This window comes from Sipha flava, unplaced genomic scaffold (genome assembly GCF_003268045.1).
Source record: "Sipha flava isolate LNK unplaced genomic scaffold, YSA_version1 181_pilon_pilon, whole genome shotgun sequence".
NCBI classification, from domain to species: domain Eukaryota; kingdom Metazoa; phylum Arthropoda; class Insecta; order Hemiptera; family Aphididae; genus Sipha; species Sipha flava.
The window spans coordinates 24,714-48,833 of record NW_020272220.1 but is presented as its reverse complement, the minus strand read 5'-3'; the positions used below and the strand labels follow the sequence as shown (position 1 = coordinate 48,833).

General features: G+C 34.9%; 2 protein-coding genes across 2 annotated transcripts; both read left to right on the top strand.

Moving 5' to 3' along the window:
- The first annotated feature begins 19,641 nt into the window (after positions 1-19,641).
- On the top strand, positions 19,642-20,218 carry LOC112680876. The gene is made up of 2 exons (XM_025551100.1): positions 19,642-19,707; positions 19,802-20,218. Exons 1-2 carry the CDS (start codon positions 19,644-19,646, stop codon positions 20,215-20,217), a joined length of 480 nt encoding a protein of 159 aa, XP_025406885.1. The 5' UTR covers positions 19,642-19,643; the 3' UTR covers position 20,218.
- Positions 20,219-22,375, top strand: LOC112680856 (trimethylguanosine synthase-like). The gene is made up of 7 exons (XM_025551076.1): positions 20,219-20,335; positions 20,880-20,967; positions 21,038-21,172; positions 21,250-21,554; positions 21,813-21,911; positions 22,128-22,191; positions 22,266-22,375. The coding sequence occupies exons 1-7, from the start codon at positions 20,219-20,221 to the stop codon at positions 22,370-22,372; spliced, it is 915 nt and encodes a 304-aa protein (XP_025406861.1). The 3' UTR covers positions 22,373-22,375.
- Positions 22,376-24,120: the final 1,745 nt, after the last annotated feature.

The window sequence follows — 24,120 nt, the reverse complement described above, 5'->3', positions numbered from 1 at the left end:
TAAGATCTGCTAAATTAAACTTTTTTATACCACAAATTGTAATTTATATATATATATATCTTTATTATTTACCAATATCAAAAATCTATCAATAGTATTTGTTATATATTGATATATATTGATGTGTTTATTAAATAAAACTATTATTAAACTAATTAAATGTTTTTTAATAACAATTATTACAAGAGAAATAGTTAAATGAACAATAGGCTCTATGTAATATCTTAAAATAAATATTAAATACAAATGATGAATTGGAATAATTATTCAGTAAATATTAATGAGAAAGTAAATTGTGTAATATTAAATTTTTAATAAAAATTTTGGATGAAAAATACTTTTTAATATTTAAAATGAGATAAACTTATGATAATTAAATTATCATTGATAATTTTTGGTTCTTCAAGTAGTGTTACTTTGAATGAATTACTTACATGAACTGTTCAACTCGAGCTCATAATTTATTTGCAAATAAGTTTCTATATGAACAAATCTGAGCCGTAATTATCACTTTATCACGACCGTTCGATTTATTAAGAAATAATTAGATAATAATATTAATATAATAATAATAATAATAATAATAATTACAAAATAATTAGATCGGGAAGACGATCTTTACCATTTTTATGATCATTAACTAAAAAGCTTAATTTTTCAGCTATTTTAGATTTTTATTTTTGAACGAAGATTGAAATTATTTAGATGCAGTTTTTTGTGTTCGTACGTCTTGTTTGACTATAATTAAAAAAAATAAATAAAAATAAAAATGAAAACAAATAAATTAACATTATACTTTTAAATTGAATCAAATTACTACCACTGTTACTTACTACACGTTTATAAAGTGTAATTACTTTTTCAATAGAATGTAAGACCACCACATCATTTGGTGCCATTTGCATAGCGTTTGTTAGATACATTTTTGAATGCTCCATTGTGTGCAATTACACTAAGTAGGTATCTTATTTTTTAACCCATTATTTCATTTTTTTTTTTTTTTGTCTACTAGAAGGTCAGCTAAGCTTCATGAGCCCTATATAGGTTATTCAATTTATATTTGTAAGCAACGATAAACCAAAGAGAGAGCATTACTGGAAAGGTCGTCAACATTTAGAATCGGATAGGCACCCAAAGAAGAAGAATATAAATACATAATATATAAACTTATAACGTGGCAGAGTAAATGAGTTATAATTACAAATCATTATAATTCAAATCGTAAAGCGTCCAAACAGTTATGGTGTGATTGTATACTTTTTCACGTTTTTTTTTTAATACGTTGATAACTACCGTACACCTAGCATGTCAATCGTATAGTAGTTCAAGTAAATACGGATAGATATCATTTTAGAACGACGATTTTACGCTTTTCTTGACTAATTATTATTATTATGTTTTTTTTTTTTTTCATCGAAACTCTGACCTGATTTAAAACGGTTAGAATATCAAGGGCGTGGCCGGATAATTCTGCCAGTAATGTTAGAATTATTAAAATATTAGTTCGTACCGTTCTCATAAATTCGTCGATAAAACCGTTATTGGCGTCCATTGCAACGGCGGCCTTTACCTAAAGTTGTATTGCTCGGACGAATCGAATTCCTGCGCCGCGGGCCGTCTCAACCGAATCGATCGGGTTCGGGGTGTGTTCATGCGACCTTCGCGGACTCTTTCCGTCCCCGTCCGGTTCTTCGATCGCGGTTCGCCTGACGAACCAATTAGTGAAAACCATGCGCGTACACTGCTGATCGTCCGGTGAACCTGTTCAACAAATCAAAAATTCAACAATCGGTGGAAGTGCCGAAATGAGGTAAGGGGAAAAAAAATAAACAACACTTTGTCGCACGAAAGCCTTAAAATCCTTTTCGTAAACGTATCAACACAACGGCGAACTCGCAGGGCTGCAGGTAAAATGTACTAGGCAAAATCAAATTTTGCCGCCTCTAAAAAATAAAAAAAAAAATTTATTTTACGTATAAAGTTATACGTAAAAATACTTAAAAATAATTTCTATAATTATTACTCAAAACCTATCACTCTCACGACTATCGGAAATCGCGTGATTGTGTGGTTATTTATATTTTTTGAATAATTGAAAACTCCCAGCGTCGGTCGTAAGATAACGTAATTACAACGACTTTAGACGATATAATTTTATTATATATGTAAGTGGTTTTCACGAATCGACTTAAATATTTTTCTCATAAAACACCGATAGAACTAAAAGAAATGTGCGAGTCAACTTTGAAAATGCTACCCCTACTAGAGTGCCGTTCTAGGCAGGTGTCTAGCTCGCCAATACCTTTAACCGGCCTTGCGTACGGGTGCGGAAACGCGGCTGTTCCGTTGTCGTGTTGCGTGCGCAGACTTTGTCACGTCGGACGGACGCATTGAACGTGACATTGCCGTTCACGTAACGTCATAGGCGCAACTAGGGGGGTGCTTGGGGGTGCTTCAGCACCCCCAGACTTTAATTTAGCACCCCCAGTTCAAAAACACCATAAATTGTAAAATCGCGTGAAAAACATAATTTTATTCATTTTACGCAAGTTATTTTTATTTGTCGTTTTTAGCAGAAACACAAATTGTTTGTGATGATTATAGTTATACGTTATATCAAATATTACGTGATATAATATATTAATATCGACAATATCGTAGCAGTCATAGATAATAAATTAGCAGCACGATTAAATATGTATATCTAAAATCGTGGTTAGCAGTAATCAATTGATATAATTTAAAAATATGAGGGTTAGATAACAGATAAGTGATAAATGGATAAAACCAGTAGTTTATTTATAGAATACTGTCACTGTAGTTTATTCGATAAATTGCCAAATGTCATTGTTCGGCTGTTCCACGAATTAGCTATTTGTTTATCAAAAATCATATTATAATGTATACTCAATACTGTATACCGTATACGTTCTACTCGTTGATCATTGTCATTTTCTAAACCCATTACTGTACGGTTGACGGTTGTAATAAAATATATTTTGTTTTCTCATGTGAAGTTTTTTAACTGTAACCTATAATATAAATTTAATAAATAATAAAATATTATTTGTATTAAATTTATATGTAATTAAAATTATTTATTGAGCAAATATTAAATTATTGTTAATGATTATAAAGGATCAAAACGTATAAGAGCACAACCGATTCATTTAAGGGAATTGCATTTGGAAACAACAACAGATGCTGAACAGGATGATCAAATTAATGCTACAGATTCAGTAGAAGTGTATTGGAGGCGCTCAGTTTACTTTCCTATAATTGACACTATTATCAATAACCTAAAATTCAGATTTTCAGATGAAAGTCTTGAAATGGCTAGTTAGATTGATTGTTTTATGGAAATGGACTATGAAAAGAGTCAATACTTCATAAATCATTATAAAGTGTGTTATATTTCAATGCAAGTGATTTTTGTTATGTACTAATAATAATAAATAAATTAATTTTAATTTAAGGTTGTTATGAATATCAATTTGAATTTGTTGAAAGCGGAAATGCTGTTATAAAGAACTGCTTACCTTCCAATTATAATCATGATGTTACTAAAGATATTTGTAAGGAGTCCACAATTCCAAACATGTATAAAATGTTACAAGTTGCTCTTACAATTCCGGTGAGTTCTGCTACTTGTGAAAGAAGCTTTTCCTCAATGCGTCGTCTAAAAAACTGGCTAAGGGCAAGTATGAAGCAACAGCGTTTCACAGATTTATCAATATTGAATATTGAAAGAGATATTGTTAATAAAATTACTTCATCAGAAATACTAGAAAAATATTCAACTACTAAAAGAAAAATAATATTAGTATGACATGTAAGAATTTTGAATTATATATTTAGTTATAAAATGTACCTTATAAAAGTAACTGCTAAAAATTTTAAATTATATTATTAATACATAATAATTTTAACAAATTATAAAATAGATTTTTTTATTTGTATCGCCTAAATAATATAATATATGTAATATCAGGTATATTACTGTTAGTATACTTAAATATTGTGTGCCATGTTTTTATGGTTCATTTAAGAATGGTTATAGTAATTATAAGATTTAAATATGGTATTTGGGGGTGTGGGGGCATAGCCCCCACGGGTCTGTGTCCTCTACATAATTTTAGCACCCCCAGTGTTTGGCTTCTAGTTGCGCCTATGCGTAACGTGACTCTGACGTGTGTTGTGCCGTCCGAACACAAGGACCGGACCCGAAACGTTGTAAATCCTGCAAAGATAAATATAGATGGCAAATTAACGTCCGGTTATGACAACAACATCGTGGCTGGCCGATCTCGGGATACCGTTCGAACGATTACGACGAGTGCCCGTAGAATTATTCCGAGATACTGCAACGAGAAACTTGTACATCAATGACGATCGCCAACGTTCGGACGCGAATCGCCATTGTACAGAAGAAATCGGTAAAATGAGACTATACGGATACTCGTGTACGAATCGTTATATTTTCATACCGGTTCGACGTCCCACCCCCAAGTTAATCGGCTGTTCAGATACTATAAGAGCATGCCGACGAATGCTTTACTCTAGACAAATCTGAAATGACGCCACTGCGGGTAAGCTGTTTAACGTTGTACGTCCGATCGACGTGTAAATGCTCTTAGCGTTTCCGTTCGTTCCGATCGTTGTCGATTGTTTCGATTTCTTCGCCGATCTACTCGTCGTCCTCGTCCCGCGTTTTCACGGCACGATCGTGCAAACGCGCATCGTCGAGACATTTCGTTTGACCGACGCGTCGTACAATATCCGCCGAACGAACAATAGGCGGGCGCGCGTAATCGACGCGTCCGCGAATATTAAAACGAGATAAACGCGATTCAGAGGATAATGTACGCGACGTGAGGTGGTCGCTCTCGAGCGCGAAAGAGATTGGGTGAAATCGGTCGTGGCGGAAACAATAGTGTACCGGTCGTCGATCTCGTGCGTCGATAATAATAATCGCACGGTGCGTGTTCGCCGGTCTCGCGTGTACGGGAAATTACACGCGACGATCGGATATTATTAATACGCGCGAGACGTGTGTGGTCGGTGCGCGCGCGCAGTGCAATAATAACTTGCGTACGACGAAATCCGTGGACCGAAAAGTTCTCCGCATAGTAGAAAGTCGGTCGGAAAAATCGAACACGGGAAGAAAGTCGATCGATTAGCGGCGTGCGCGTGTTGCGCGGAACAATGTAAAACGTAACAACGACGACGGCGATAGTAACAATAATGGTACATAATAATGTGTATAATACATGGTACGACTATGTACGGACGTGCCGTCGTACGTCGTCGCTATTACGATTATTATTAATGTCCGCAGATGTCGTGTGCTCTGCGGCAAAACGGACCGTACCGGTGTTCGCGCATTGACCGAATGGGCTGACCCGAGCGCAGGTCCGCGGGTGTCGGTCGGCACGCGTTATGCGCGGCGAGAGGAGTGGATAGAAAATACGATGACGTTTCCGACGAATGGACGTAATCAAAACCGGCCCCTCCGGCCGATCCAGACGAGAGGAGATGACGACCGGAGTCGCAGGACTTGCGGACGCCAACGAGATACAATCATCCGCAACCCGACGTACGACGTACAATTACCGAGGATCGTGAGTTCATGCATTAAAAAACGCATAAACAAGCCTGCAATAATGCACTAACATTTGATGAAATGCGCATTCAAAATCCTTAACTATGCACGAAAAATAATGTACAAGCATTATCGATTCATATTTTTAAAAGTTATACTTCGGTTACGTTTTATTAAAATTATAAATTGATGAACACTCGTTCCGACGAAAAGATATTTTTGACTTTCACGAAAAAAGGTTTGGCTGAATTTACATGAAATAATATGCATGAATAACTCAAAAAAAAATCAACTGTATGCCAAATATGCCACACTAAGCATGCAAGAACATGCTCTGTTGAACTTTAGATTTTCATTACCATTGTCACGAAACGGATTTTTATCTTAATTAGCATATTTTCCGATGCAGCAAAAAAAACATGCAAATGCATGAACTTACGAGCTCTGTCCATTACACTTGTGCCGAGCGGATACCGACGCACGGGGCAGGTGGTCGTCTCCGAGGTGCGATGGATACACACAGGGCCGTACTAAGGGGGAGAGCTCGAGCTCCGGGCCTCCACTAAATGTGGTTTTTTTTGCATCCAAGTATAAAACACAATATAACATTTACAAAATCATAACTTGAATAAAAACGTTCAAACCATTGATAGTAGTATGTATTTGTATGTTCCGAGTCCATTTGATATTGTCATAAACGTATTGATAAATGTTATTATTAATATTTAATAACTAATAATACATTAATATATTTTAATTACATAAAAACTAGTAGCGAGCTTACGAATATAAACTTAAATAAATGTACTCCCTTTATTGTTTCATCGCGACATATCGTTGTTTTTTCCTAACAAAAATTCTGAACATTTGGAATTTTCGGTCATTAAATACTTGTGATCGAAAAAAAAAAATCTACTTCTAAGGGCGGGCCCAGGGCCCCCGCATTCCTAAATCCGGCCCGGGTCGCGTACGCGCACGGGACGCGGCAGCATCTTAAGGGGAGGGAAACGGAACACGAATGAAAAATATCGTTCGAGCACGTGACGGTATTCGCGAGTCGTCGGACGCCGGGGTGACAAGAAACATTAAGCCATTTCAAACCCGACCCGTTCGGTTTCACTCGCGCCCACGCGGCCGCACGCGCGCCCTCCGGCGAACCCGTTCTCGGCGCACGGAGGCCGTTCCACCGCGTCCGAAAGTCGACTTTTCGCATAACACCGCGGAACGCGCGCGTGGTTTGGTTAATAATTGGCCTTAAATAATTGTTTTATTTCGGATCCAAAGCTGTCTCCCGTACACAACGGCCTCGCCGCAACGTGTGTCTGTCAATGCCGGCTTTTGGGTATTTTAGGTGCGCCTTTTTTACGCGCGTTTTCGCGATACGGACGCGCATGCCCACGCAGCACCACCGGGGCCATACGACGTGTGCGATCCGCGCCCGGTCCGCCCGTTCGCGTCCACCGATGCGCGTTTGCGCCGTCACGCGTAGGGATGACGAACAATTGTTAACCATCGATGTATCGTCGTAGAATCTCGATTCGTTGCACATACCCAATGTCTTTGGCCAAGTGGCCAAATATGCAATTATATGCATTAGGTTTATGTTACACTTTATAAAATGGGTTTTTTTTTTTTTTTTTTTAAAAAAAACCACACTTTTATACCAAATAAAATTTTAAATATTTAAAAAAAAAACAAAAAAAAATGATCATATCTACTGTTTTATATTTCAAATCATTTAAATAAATCTATAACTTTTATGAAGTTTTAAAACGAGAATACAAATAAAAAAAAAAAAAAACTTAAAATAAATATTTTAGATCATTTGAAGTCACCTACTCTCAATAAACGAATAGAAAACTTAAAAAAAATACCAAAACTTTTTAATTTATGAAAAACCCATTAAATATGCATGTTATATGCATTTATGAACAAATATGCAAGATAAAATTTGGTGTTTAAATTTGGTGTGATACGAATCGTAGACATTTTAAATCTCCGTGGACGTACATACACCCAGTACAAACGTGCAAAAGCATATAAATCCAGGCTCTAGTTATGATTTATTTGAATACAGTTTATAACCATAATCCGTGGGCCGAGGCCGTAACTTGTAATCGATACTTACTACAGGAATAATGACAAATAGATTGATTAATCACAGTGTGTAAATTTAACAAAAATATAAAATATCTTATGAAACCAGAACAATATCGGTTTACTCGTAAATTGCAATTTTATATGTATTGCAGTTCGCGCGAAGAAAATTATAATGAAAATAATTGTATTTATATTATTTATATATTAATATTTATACATAACATACAAAATAATTTATAATAGTAGGTATATAATAATATCTATTGGTGATTTCCCAAAGGGTAATCACATTATAATATTGTTAGACACGATAACATCGAGACGATAAATCGGTAACGTTGTATCGATGTAGAATGTCACGATATATCGACTTCATGTATCGATATTTTCGATATATGGATATATCGTTGCCATCTCTAGTCACGTGTCCCTGCGTACGTGCATAACGGATAGTCGTCGTGCTCTTATGATCCGACACAGGACAGTGTCTAAGATTTCCGTTCTTTTTACCTGAAGTGTTAGACCAAAAATAAGTGTCTCCGACTATTCGTTAATTGTAAATTTTTATTTACATTTTTTAACCAACGAAGATACGCAGATAATCCTAACATATACCTAGACCAGGGGTCGGCAACCTTTTGAACCACGGGGGACATATTTTTTTTTCAAATGTTTAACATGTGCCACATTAAAAAAAAAATTTTTAATATGATATATACTAATAATTGTATTGCTATTATATTTGATTATTTTACATAGAAACATGAGGGTAAAAAATATGAATATTACTGGAAAAAATTGCTTTTAAGAAAAAATTTAATTTTTTGACAAATTAAAAATAATGGCTTACCTTTGTTTTCGATGAAAAAGTACAAATCAATCTATGAATTATTAAAAAAAAAAAACAATGTTCATCACCAATTTTTCTTTTTTTAGTCGCCATAATGTTTGGATTTACTTGTAAAATGAAACTATTACAAACGCAAACAGTCACACGTACGGGCATAATCACGGTGTAATATTAATTGCTACAAACGCAAAGTAACTATGACCATAGATTAAATATATTAGATACATATGTATTAAATACATAGATTATATATATTTAAAATTGTAATTTTTAAATACATATAAGTATATTTAATTTACCCGATGACTGAGCAGTGCAGCCATCATTATCTTCGACTCTGATTAAATAGTAAAAACAATTTTATAGATTAAACTGACTATTTAACTATATGAAATAGACATTAACTATTAACGATTAGATAAAATTTTATTAATAAAAAAAAAAAAAGAATTAAATAGTATTAAAAATTGTATAAAAAATTTTATTGAAAAGAAATAAAACACAAAAATTAACCACCTTTGTGCGGGACATAAAAATTGCTTCGCGGGCCATATGCGGCCTGCGGGCCATAGGTTGCCGACCCCTGACCTAGACGAATACCTCATCCATTTTACTACCACCGTCACCTATTTAGGAACGATATTATGTTCCTCGGTATGACCTTGTAATGATTGAGTTTTTTTTCCTTTACAATTGTACTACTGTACTTCGTGACTTACAGTATTTATTTTGTTCTCGCTTATCGACCGTCAATAAATGTTGACAAATGTTTAGTGAATATATGATAAAATTACCATAAAACCCGATTGGCTGGACGCACTATTAAAATGTATAAGCCTTAGGTCAGCGATCGGATCAAATTTTAACGGCACAACGAATGCAAAATTCCAAAACACCTAGTGTGCATAATGCAAACAGTCCAATGTGTGTTTTGGGAAAACGTCGTCGTAATTACTTTTAATTCGTCGTCTCAGCCGTGGAGTAAGGGAACGGGTTTGTCTCAGCGCTGCGACTACTTACTACTATTAAAATAGGAAAAGTTGTCGGGCGCGCGTAAATAATATTTTCACACATATTGTAGAAAATGAAAACGTTTCGTGACGTTCGAGCGCCCGGCGTGCATGGTCAAAAAATGAAAACGTTCTTGTTTTCAACGCGTGGGTAATAATATAATAATAATTAGGCATAAATGTATTGGAGTCGTGAGAGTTTTCGACATAAAATTAATTGCTAATACTGTGTAAAATATGTTTAGGTATACCCGGTATTCATCGTTGACCTTAATTAAACATAATTAGTCGATATACCATACTAAAACGATACGCGCAATTAAATATTAATCGTATGAGTACAGGAAATAATCGTAACGAATTTATTTCAATTGGTCGTCGATTTCGTGCTGTGCGCGCTTACTTTTAAAACCGGAAATATGAATAAATAAATACGTTTTTACACGTACATTTATTTATTAATTCGAATTAATGAATTATTACAACGTTATTGTGTTTAATGGATAAAAATGCACTAGTACGTCTTACAAATCGTTTAACGCGTTACGTTGGCAAGGGGTATAATTGGGAAATACCGAAAACGCGATATCGGATGAGCATAAGTTATATATATCTTGCAATTACATCGTTTCGAATATTTACCAGGTAAACGTTGTACAATTTTACCCACATAAATAAAAAAGAAGTTATTACATTATAATAGAAATGATTTGTTACTATTTAAGTAATTTGATGGAACAAAAAAATAAAATAAATAAAAATAAATGGTCCGAAGAACATGGAAAATCGTTTGATTGGAATGGGAGGGAAAGCACGCGCGTATTAGTAAAAATTCTATTGATACTGAATTAAACTATGTCAAATATACGCTTATATTAAGTAATGTATATCAATACGTCGGAGACAAATCGTTTCACTTGCCATTACCATCATCATCGTCATCGTCGCTGTTATCGTCGGTCAACACGCGCGTATTTATTATGCTATTGTAAAAATCGTATATTTCTTCGACAATGACGTCGCGGCCAAACGAGAACGCTTTGTATGGACAAATCGGGGCAACATACAACCGTAATGAAACCAAAACAAACAAATGTAATTTTTTACTGTGACACGGATTATAATAAATATTATGAGCGTTGTGTCTTCAATGAGAAAATGGTAAGATAACCCGATATCTGTATAGTTAATAGACGACGAGGTTGCTGCTGCGAGTGTCGAAATGTCGATCACCATATTACTCTTACGGAAACCTAAGAAATTTTTGAGAACTTATTGTAACGTTACTATAACATAGCATTTTAACCGGAATAACGAATAATTTTTATCTTGAGCGCCGGTTAAAGGGACTTAATGTTAGGGTTCGATACGAGTATTTTTCGCGTATAACGTGGAAATAGGAAATTATCGTGTTATTATGAAACATTGTTTCGGTCTGTTGTTCGACTGTGAACGACGTTATCGCAAATCTCGTGTCTCGGGGACACGGGACAATTGTCATCGCAACGTGTACACGTCGACATGTTGTACAGCAAAACGTGTGTGCGGATTACAGCGGTTACGTCATAATATCCGAGCGAAAATCGGTTCGACGATGACTTTTCATAATCCACGGCCGACTCGTCGAGATTATTTATTGCACAACGGTCGCGTTAGAGAATAAATTGTTCGCGATGCAACGACACTTGACGTGGATTTCGCAGCCATCGGAACACGCGTCCTGCGCAGAGACGCCGCTGTGGAGCAGGTGTACGAGATTTTTGACAGCCAAACATTTATTATTAATGTATGAAGAAATAAACAAATTGTTTATTTAAATAAATATAAGCTCAGCCTGAAGTATTATTATTATTATTATTATTATATTTGTAAAGCATGACCGGTTTCGAATTAAAAATTCATCAAAAGATATTTATAATTATATTTTATTACAATTGTATCTTTTTATATTCGATCGTCGCAATTTTATTAGCTTCATATGTACCTGATGATGAATTTTTAATTTAAAACCGGTCGTACTTTACAAATGTAATAATACTCCAGGGTACGCTTTTATTTATTTCTATACGTAAACTATTTGTTTATTTATATGTATATTAATTTACGAGTACAAAACGTCTAATGATTTTACATTTAAATTTTATTTTTATTGTTTTATTATTTATTGAAAATTGAAACGAAAATAATTAGATGGACGAGTGATAGATAGTATTGGTGTGGCGTGGATAGTGGACAAGATGAAAGATAGTAAGCTGAGATTGGGCACGAGATGAGACGAGAGGAAAAAAAAAACAGTTATTTGGGTTATGCAAATGAACGTTAAATAGAAAAGAGGGAGACCGAAAAATTGATGGTAGGATACGATTGAGAACGATACAAGGGTCTGTTGGTATGTATGCGTAGGAGATGTAGAAAATCGAGACGAGTGGAGATTTAGGACAGGGGTGGCCGAATGTTCCGGAGAAAGGCGAAGGAGAAGAAGAAGATTATTTATTACTAATTGGCGGGCATACGCGCGGCCGACGACTTAAACGCGCGACGCGCACACCGCAAGCGAACCGAAATTAAAGTTCTATCTGGCGACCTTCTGGTAAATTGATACGACAACGTATTACTGTTAACGCACTCGTACGACCCGAGATTCACATTGCACACGATTGAAACGCGATGATTATCCTTACGGTCCGAAGAGAATAGTCCTTGACACCTATACGGGTTTACGCAGGTGTGGAACGAAAAAAAACGAACCGTTCCGAGTGGAGGAACTGGTGCCGCCGTAGCCACAAGTATTGCCCGAAATGTCTCTGCGCATAGGCACTACAAAAAAAAACGTAATATTACAATATAATACCCCGACGTAAGAGTACTCGCTCTGCGGTAAACGATTATTTTCCATTTTAACAATCGTCCCGCGTCCGTCGGGTATGTCGTCATCGGTGGCTGCGCGCACGTTTATCTCATTCTACGGTTTGTGCACACATATTATGTTCCATTCGTCGTGCGTTTTCTTACACTCCGACGGTTTCGATGTTGTATCTGCTGGACGCAATATTTTCATGCGGATTTTTACGTTTAAAATATTATGACTTGTGCAACGGACGTTCCCGCGTGTTTGTTTTTACGTTTAACTCGATCAACCCACGTGAACGTACACATCTATACATATATATATATTGTTATTATGTATTGTATCTGTATTCGTACGGACGAAAACATGCGCAGCCGATTCGTTTGTTTTCTCCGCGGTGGTGAATCATCGCTTTCTGCCGCGTGATAAACGTGCAATGATGATTCGCGATTCGAACGGAAAACAATGCAGGTCAGAATGCGATGATAAGAAAAAGCAAACAGTTCTTTGAGGACGAGGCGGAAAAAAGAAAAACACGAAAAAATCGCCGTCGCACATGTTCGTCGATATCGCAATAATGTTATAATATTAAGTATATAATAAAAGCATTACCGTGACGGCAGCAGCACTTCATGAGGTCGCGCCATGACGTTGGCATAACTTTTTTGTTTTTTATTTTTTTTCAAACCGAAATCATTGATAGCACGCCGAACCGCGGTCAAGACGATAAGGCATAAAGTCGCGTAATTTTAAACGGAAACTTATACCATTCGAGCACGTATGCGACACAAGATAGAACACCACCGACGAAAAATATAGTAATGCACATGAGAACTCGTGCTGCGGTGTTCGCGATGCTGCGCTGGACGAATGTAAGCAACCGTTTACCTGCGCGATGGTACTTACTATAATGTATTTTAATATATGTGTGCGTAAGATTGCTCCATGAGAACTAAGCGACAGAATCGGTGCCGACCAAAGATATCTTTTATTTTGTAGTTTTTGGTATGGATTTTATTAAATCAACAGTTGTATGAACTGCGTGGACGTGAAATCCGGAACAATTAGAAGAAAAAAAAAACGTTTCGAAGTTGGTCGACTTGCAAACTGTACGAAAACGATTTCAACTTACAGTTGAGGCTTTATGTTCACCCGATGACGTGCAGATGGTCGTTTACAATAAAACTATTTTCGACGGTAATTAAAAAAATTAGATTTCAATTTCTAAGGATTTTAAATGGCACCAAGTGGTACATGTGGTGGACCACTATGCAACATGTTAAAATATGGTCCGGAACTTACCGGACATTGAATGGCTAATAATAATTGTGACCTGCGGACGTGCGTACTCTGTCCGTTTGTATAAGGGGCGCGAAAGGGTTAAAAAAACATAATAAAGCTAAAAAACGATACAACGCGTTTACCGGAACCGAAAGACACGTGTTTACACAGTTGGCTTACATGGAACGATTTATTGTACGTTTTATCGAACACGACCAATCGTATTAAGTGAAATGGAGCGTGTACACACGGAAAATCTTATCGATTGGATCGAATGACTGATGGGTGCAGATTCATTTTATGCGAAGTTGAACGACAATTCGTTAGATGCACGTACTTGGTTTGTAGCAGTTATATTTACCTATATTATTTAAAAAATAATATAAAATTTAATTCGAGTGGTATTTTTTGAGTTTTTTTTTCTTCCTCGCGAACACCTCTGGTCGACGGCAATTCTTGTTGCACAAGTATTAGGGATATTACGATAAGAAAAAAAAACTTCAATAGTGCTTCTTCCACGCAGTCAAAAATCACTAAAACGACTGAATTCTGTTGAAGAGCGAAGATGACCCCGAGTAAAAATTATAGTATTCATTGTTATAATATATTATTCATTATATTCGTATAATGTTGTATGCATATTTGTGTGATTATTATTTTTTTTTTTTATTGGAAAAAATTAGCTTATATGTCTTACAATTTAAATAGTGACAATTTCCTATCTTCTATAAATTAAAGCTATAAAATATTTAATTAACTTTAAAAGTAGTTACTCCAATGTTTTTAAAAAAATCTTTGTCAATCTAAATTAGGTAATGGTCAGTATTAGTGGCGTGGAAAGCATATTTCAAACCCTAAGCAAAGTAAATAGACAATGACTTAGCATCTCCCCATACTACATAATATATATAAATATGTAATTTCTTTCAAATACTTAACCTATCTATAATTTGTGCATATTAAAATATTTTTTAATGTATACAATCAGCCAATTTAATTGTTTAAATAAAATATGTTCATAAATACAAGAGCCAAAGGACACACAGCCCCTTGATAAGTTTCTAGGGTTAAGCCATTGTATTAGGCAAACGTCGTTCACCACGCCACTGATTGAGCGTAAAACGTATCAGATCTTGATTTAGGCAAAATAAATTTGTGCAGTTGTCACATTTTACACGCCAGCAAAGATTAATAGTATTTTGTTTTAATTTTTTTTTATTTATTTTGGTAAATATGACCAAGACGTATACGTGCGTACAGCGAACGGTGATTAACAAATTACATTAATTATACTTTACGTTTAACTTGGAAGTTATACTTTATAACAAATAGATCTCATTGATAATTTTTTTTCTGTTTAATAAAAATAATTACTCATATGTTGTGTTCAAAATGATAATATTATCATATTAATTACGGTGATTTTTTATATTTAGCCGTGTGTAACAAGTGAACGCATCTGTGAAGTATACATTGACGGTTATTATACAGGAACAGTAATCTGCATAATTGTTGGATGCATTTGGTATGGTGTTTTTAAAAATATATTAAAAGAATATCAGTTGTTGCAGCCATCTTATTGGTTGGTAAACGTTGAAGAGTACAACACCAAAGAAGTGGTATAGGAAACGAGTGTTATAATATCTTTGACATGAATGCAGTTATCACTTCGAAATTAATTAATACGAAACGATTATTACATATATTGTTAAAATATTTTACATTTTTTCTAAGAAATTAAATTCCAATCAATGAACCGTCATCAGCGAACCTATTTGACCAATAAGTGAGGAATTCTCAAATATTGTTTAACAATTGTAATTTTTACATCCTCTATGGAATAAAAAAATAAAACTTAACAATAAACGTTATACAATACATAAATAATTTGATATACGTAGACCAAAATGTATGTCTCGTCGAAAGTTCATTAATACCGCGGAATACAAACGCAGTGGTGGGGTTCTGCAATGTGAGAGTCCGTCCATTGCCAGTGTTGGGGGTGAAATACCCCCTTACCCCCTAAAAATTATTTATTTATATAGTCAGCAATCATTAACAAATTAAATAATATTAGTATTGTAGAATATTGTTTTAGAAAGTAGTTGGGAAATTCCCTCAATATTTGCTAGCGCTGGTCCTGTGACAGGTCCCAGGTCCCAAGTACCCCTAGACCCTTCATCCACAACGGCAAGGGCCTTAAGGCCTAATTATTAATTAATTTTTAATTTTAAATCTTGAAAAATCCAAATATTATAACTGTAATTTTATTTCTTCGAAAATATAAGAAGTCGTATTGAACAGAATCGTGTTCTATAATATTAAAATTGTTATAATTATTATTTTTGTTCATCAGTTTTGGCAGTTTGTTTTGATGGTGATCGGTATTGTAGGAGGTGTTCAAGCGAAGTACAAAGAATAAAATAATAAAATTATGTGCACTATTATGAACATTGTCTCAATCTCGTACTGATCAATTCATTTTGTGAAAATTCTAGTGCACCCAACAATAAACTTATATTAACTTTTTCGGTACGATATAATTTGTTTGAAGAAAGTCCAATGCGACATGTAGTAATAGAGAAAGTTACGTTAGAAGCAAGATCACATCTAAAATATTTTAAATTATGCTCTATTACTCGTTGGATTTGTATATAAGAAGCTGTATGTGCAATGAAAAATAATTATAGTATATTAATAGTTGCCATTGATGAAATTTGTAAAAACTACTGTTCCATATATGAAAGCTAAAGGTAATGGCTTACTTCACCAACTTCAAAGTTTTGAATTTCTTCTAGGCTTGTATCTTATGGAATCAATTTTGAAAATAGTTTTAAAAGTAAGTTTAGGTCTTCAGTCTCCTAAACTATCTATTAACAGCTATTAATTATATTCAAGCACTTAAAAATTCATTAATATTTTTGAGAAATTAAACATTTTTAAAAACATTTTTGAAGAAGTTCCTATCAAATATATTATTAGATATTATTATTCTTGTGGTTAAAGGAAAGAAAGTGAATGTGAGGTTAGATAAAATTATTCTAATCAATTGTACTCTAATCTCTTTTCTATGACTCCGATGTTCTGTATTTAATCTGTTAATAGATAATCTTATCAATGGTATTTTGGCGAGTACGCGGATGCACAAAGATAATGTTCGACGGTGTGCTATCCGCACACTGCAAACGAATGATAGTTTATGGCGTCGATATATATATATATATATGTATAATAATAATAAACAAACCACGTTTGAATAATAATAAAAATTAGTATATATTTTAATACGACATAAAATCAATACATGCGAATAATGAAACAAGTAAGAGGACTCGCGTTGGTCGAGCGGGTCGTCGATCAAGAGCACGTATATAACCAAAAGACGTAAAGGCGGTCGGGAGTTACGTACGTGTTGATCGGGCGATCGGTCGAACGAGAAGCCCAAGCTCGGCGCGCGAAGATGGCCGTGTCGCCTCGGACGGCCGTGCTGCGATAAGGCAGGGTGACCAATCCAGCGGCGTCGAGCGTGGTGAGGAAATATGTGGCAGTGTGTCCGCCACAGTATAAGTATTACATTTGTGACGGTCATCTCGTCACGATCATTGTGGCTACCAACGTGACGGCACGACAATCAAAGCTATATTCAGGTCGGTCGAGCGGTGGCGTTGGTAGCACCGTCGACTTACTGTCTTTTCCCCGGTGTAGCTTTCTTTTGTCGCGTCGTCCGTTCTTCTCTCGGCACTCTCGTAACCGGAACATCTCCGACATATTTTTTGTTCTTTTATTAATAAACGACCAGCTTAAATCTAATCTCGACTACTATCTTTTTAATTTGGTCTGTTAGTTCAAACCTTTAGCTCACAGTCAAACATTCAATCAAGACAGCTTAGATTTGATTAGTGCTGTGGCAAATTATAATTAAATAATAGTTTTTCAAAAATGTTATCAAAATTATTCAATAAACCAATTAATGAATTGGAGTAAGATATTACAATTCTAAAACATATGCCTTATGTACCAAGTGGTACATCCAGTGAATCTGTATATGTGTGGTTAGACTGGTTAAAAGAGAGTGGACGGTTAGACATTTTTAACAATATATATATTTAATATTAAAAATGTTTATCAAAATACCAGCAACAAATTGTTACATGCGAAAAGATATTTTCAAAACTAAGTATAGTAAAATTAACTCATATGTACTTTGGGCTAAGATAGGCTAGAATCATTAATACTAATATTCATAGAACAAGAATTAGCTGGTGAACTAGATTTTAATGAAATTATTGACGAATTCAAAAATTTCATACCTTTTAAACGTCGATTATCATTATAAGAGATTGTATATCTATATGTTGTCATATTGTTATGTAATATGTATTAAAATTAAAATTTTATAAAAAAATTATTTTTTGTGAATTTTATATAAATATACCAATAATGGCTTTCAAAATTATTGTGGCCTTAATTTTTAGTGTACACTCCAGGAACCAAATGTTTGCGCACGCCTATGTTTCTTTCTTCCAATAACAATTACGTAAAACCAATGTTTGTAAAAAAAAAAAATAGTCTATAATGCAATGTGATACAGAAAATAATTTACAGTTCCACTTTACATGAAAATAAACCATAATAATAATAATAATTATCATCTATTTTCTTTTCAAAAATTCTTCAAAAATAAGAGACACTGCGAGATTTTTGATAAGTACATAGGTCAGTGGTGGGTGTTTATTATTTGTTTGTAAAATGTCAATTGCTTCTGTAATTTTAAATTCACCTAGCCACTGGTATTTATGGTTTATTTGATTTTGCAATTTACCACCCACTGTAAAATACATTAACACCGAAGCAGCCATCGTAACTCAAGAAGAGTTATTTCACAATGCTTCAAGTGTTGCGATCATTTACCCCTAAAATATATACTAAACAGTTACCGGAATATGTTTTCAAGCCAATAGCGACAAATCTCATCTTATGTCTAAGGTTAATAGTAGTGATAAATAATAAATTATATGACTAGAGTCGAATGTAACAATTTGAGAAATCATAAAATTAATTTAAGAACATAAAAGCACGATCGGAAAAACCAAAAAATAATTTAATATACCATCGCCATCGTTATTTTTCGATAAAATTACATATTATATCCATACTGAATAAGTGTACTTTAATTAAATTACGCTAACACTCAATAAATATTATTATATAAGCTATTATATATTATATAAAACTAACGATGTTGCTAATAGTACAGACATTTGATCATATATTTTAGTTATACGATCTTTTGATGAAATACATTTCTGAATGGTAATAAATTATTTCATTTAATCAAAATTGTTTTCTAAAAATGGTTATATGAATTTAAATGAAGCTGCACTTATTGATCTAAACAATTTTGTCAGGCGTCTAAAAGGGATAAAAAATGTTTAGGAATAGCTAAATACCGTCGTTCGGATACCGCCAGTCTAAAAGAGTTACATTTATTTCGTTTTTATTTAGTTTCTAAATTTAATTTCAATTTGTGTTTTTTTTACAACAATGGCCATTAATAATATTGATTAAGCAACTGGCTTTAAATGTTACCAGACAAATATATCGCAACTAAGCTATAACTACGAACCAAGCGAATTCGATATCATTCAACATTGTTGATGCTTTAGGTGAACACTATTTTCAAAAATAATTTTCCTGATTCATACTCGTATATCAAAACTATAAAAATAATGGGATCCATAACGAGGTAAACGGAACTAAACGATAATATCATAAAATTAACATCGTAACGATTTTGTTCCTCTGCCGCGCAAAGCTATCACGTCTGACGTGAGACCGAATGCCCCACCGGGCATGTATAACGCGTTTTGTTTTTTCAGTTCCGATCACCGTTGCGCTTCCGAACGCTGTTGCAGTTCTGACGAGACAACGGAAAAGGAAATATGGCATTTTATGGTGTTTTGCGTCATCTGCGGGTGGCCAAAGATTTGGACCGCAATGACAGAAGATGACTATGGTGAGTACGGTTGAATTTCTCGATTCGCGCGAGATTCCGAGGATAGTAGATCTACTTCAGTTTTCATACGTGTCTCATACTTTTAACGCTTTAGCTCGCCGTGGTTTTGCGCATCGGAGATGCATTGCCGGAGCACTAAGATGGGGACGACGAGACGGACGACATATCCATGTTGATCGTCTTTGCTGCCCTGAGGCCACAGCCGAAACTGTCACGCAGACGGACCAAGTGTCTGTCACTAACGGAGATTCAGTTTACCGCACTCCAGTGGCCACTCGTGACGTCGCGTGTGGCCATTTCGAAATATCATATGCGGATGGATACACCCAGGCTAGTCCGGCCACTAGCGATGTTGCGTCCGGTGATCAAACCCTTTACGTAGACAAATCCGCTCAGGTCGATGTGACTATGTGCCAGATCACTTCAGGCGTCGACGTTGAGTACGTAAACGGTCCCGCACGTTCCTGTAACGTGATGGTGGAAAAAAAAGGCGCGGACGATGGCCGATGAAATGGCACAATTGGTCGACGCACAGATAACATTGGGATTGCCTGCAGCCTTGGCACCGACGGCCGATAGTACCTCTGGCCCCAGCACGGAATATCGCTCGTCAAAAGCTGAAACCCAGGTGAGGACGATTATAATGCCGACCGATTTAGGGCAGGTTTCTAGTAGTTAATTGTTCCGTGATAAATGTGCGACACGAAAAGAGAAAATAAAAATCATTGAGTATCTCGAAAAACTAATAAGATCACGGTAAAAATTTGTGTGGAGGAGGGCATTTTATCAATGTATACTATGGTGACCATATATTTGGAAAAAAAAAGGGACAAATATATTCTCTAAAAAAAATATCACATTTTTTTAACTTCTATATTATATACATATATGTCTCGTACATGAGTTAACTGTACATATGTATATAGGTACAATATGACATGTCTTATGTTTATCACTAATTTTATTATACGTTAATACTCCAGTACACATTATACGAAGACGGTTTTTTATAATTTAAATTTAGAGTAGTGAACATCATAAAAAAAAAAAAAAATTAACATGTAAAAATATTTAAAATCGTACTACAAACGCACGTGTAAAAGATCGATTGAAAGCATAAGCACTCACTCACATCCATAGATATTAAACCGATTCAATTGTTATTCTCTCAGGAGTCAACATTGAACCAAACTTTTAAATATTGGAAACTGCGGTTTTCGCTATTCTCAAGGTTTGACGAGGGAATTATGCTCGACGAGGGTAAGTTATAATATAACATACGCGAATTCATTTTCTAACGATGTGAATCTTTTTCCACGCGATTACGCAGCCAGTATGTACTCCGTTTGCCCAGAGGTACTGGCACAGCATATTGCCAAGCGGTGCACTTCGTTCGGCACGGTCTTGGACCCGTTTTGTGGTGCCGGGGGGAATGTTATACAGCTGGCATTGATTTGTGATCACGGTAAGCTTGTTCATACTATTATTGAACAGTATTATAATTCAACGCAATAATACGATACGTTGATGTCTTTTTTTTAGTTATCGCCATCGACTTGGATCCAAAAAAAATAGCTTTGGCCAAGAAAAATGCAGAGGTTTACGGAGTGGCCCACCGGATAGATTTCAGGGTGGGAAATTCTTTTTCGGTGGCCACTAACCTCAGGGTGGACGCCGTTGTCACCTCACCACCATGGGGCGGTCCAGGATACGAAAGGCGAGCAAAGTTTGACGCCAGAGACCTTTGTGGACGTGACACGGGTGGCATGGCAGCTATTATTCGGATGGCACGTGCAGTTGCGCCCAGAGTGGTTCTGCACGTACCAAAGAATATAGATAAAGACCAAGTACGCGTTACGCGATACTTAACATAATAATAATATAACAACATGTGACGTATACAATACTTAATATCGATCCCCGGGACAGCGAAAATGTCATATTTTGGTTAAAAACAGATACTAGTTATACGATATTTTCAAATATTTACTGCATGTGATAAGTGATATTATATAAGCCTGTTGCCTTAGATTAAAATAAATAAATAAATAAATTTAATTGAATAATACATTTTATTTTTGTTTCATTTTTTCCGTGCACCGCAGTGTTTGCAGATAGCAATGGACGAGGGGTTCAGTCAAATACAGTACGAAAGTGTATCGATTGACAAAAAGCCGAACTGTCTGAACCTCTATCTAACAAGAGTACGTATTACAATACTATTATAATTTCTGCTATAAGTATTTTATCATCCACGGACGACGTTGAAATTCTATGTATCCACGTTATTAAAAGTACCTAAGACATATCCAAAGCGCGTTAATTTCGACTTTCATTTCATAGTCCTATAGTAAAATTGTTTCAATTGGTTTGAAAGTAATAACGACTATTTTACATTGACAATGTGTTATCGTTTTTAGAACGACACTCACACTCGAGGAATACCAGTTCAATCTACAAAATTGTTACAACTGGATAATCCATGTAACTAAAGAACTTTCAGTGTATATACTTATAAATCGGTAACGCTTATGCTAATTTTGTTTTCTCTTTCCTAGCATTAAATAGACAACAAAAAATGGAACGTCTTCGTACAGAGAATAAGTTCATGTACAAAACGTATTTAAATAAGGTTGCCCGATTTTTTGAAAAAAATCATTTATAAATTTATTGGATTATTAAATATATAAGGCACAACGTAAGTTAAAAAAACGAGAAACAACATATTTTGTTATTATTACTAATCAAAAATAATTTTTTTTTCTAGATCATTTTCGTCGTAACAAAAAATGAAAATAAATAAAAGAACTCGGCTTTTTGTAATTTTACATACTTTCAATTTTGGAAATATTCACGAAAGTATTCATTTTTATAAATATTATGCGACTTTTTTCTTGTTACTTAAATGAAACATTTATCCCATTTATTATTATTTTTTTTTTTTTTGAGTAATAAACTACTTTTTTTATACTAATGTGTTTGTATTCATAATTTCCATTTATTATACTGCTGTATCTCAGATCATTTGATCGTGTATGCTTTTTGTGAGTAAAACGAAGAAAAACTGTAAAAAAAACTTAAAATTTCAACCCTCATTACTATAGCGTGGATTTATATGCATTAATAACCAACCAAATATGCGCTAAAAATATCTCTAACATGCACGAGTATATGTACTTACTAATGTATTAAAATATACATTACAGAAAAAAAATATGCAATCAAAATTTAGAAGAAAAAATAATATAAATTATTATTATTTATTATATATTATTATTATTTTATAAATAATAATGCAGTTATATACTTAAGAAATACCTTAATAAAATTATATACATATATATAACTTGTTGATTGAAGTCTAAACAAAATGATTTAATATAAATCTAATTTTTATAAATATTATTATTATTAACTGTTATTATATTAATTTACAAGGAGTGGCCATTTTTATATTTATATTAACCGTGATTTAACAATATTTGGCCCTCCCCTCCCCCCCCCCCCCCAGATTACACCTATGTTACTGCACACTGCTGCGACCCAGGGACCCGATCTTAACTCCGCGCGGGAGAGTGCGTGAACGCATAACGTACAGAATACGATATTTTACAGTTATGAACCGGTTTCGTCGAGCAGCCATCCGATAAAAACAAAAAATTAATCAACAAACAACGACACGATAACAACGTTCGGTTATTCGAACGAGTACCGTACCTGTGCATCGGGCCAGGTATACACAAACCCATTTACCCGGCGTCGATGTTGTTCGCGTGTACTTTTACACGTAGCAGAATTCAAAACTGAATCCGAATATCGCATTCTGGACACGTTAACGGTTAACAACCGGACGAACGATTACACGTGCGTGTGTACACGTTTTCACCGTGCCCACAATACGAAGTGTATCGTGTACACGTGCCTTTGGTATCGCGATTTTTTTTTACTGATATTTTAAGACCCGTCGTGGTGCGAACATCGATCAACGCAAATAGTTAGAACCGAACTACAAGAACGGCAGCGTAAGTAACGGTCGGATAATGTGCTGGTACTTCAAAACGATAATCGTTTTTTTCCTTCGGTTTCCCTTAAAATTCAGAGGGAGCAGGGGTGGAAAGAGAACCGCGAAAAATACCCCAACGGCGAAGAAACGATTTTCGGCTTTTTAAACGGTAAAAAAACACCCACGTCTCCCGTATATCAAAATTGCCATACGATCTTAAAATGTTTAGGCGAACCATCGGGTTTCGACTGAATCAATAGCCACCATAATTCGTACGAACTGACTTTTGATAAAAGGATAAATAACGATTACCTCTAAGATTCATGTCGCACAAATTCAAAAAAAAACGGATTTAAACACAAGCATACAATAGTTATCGCAATTAATGAAGGTCAGGCACAACAGAGGGC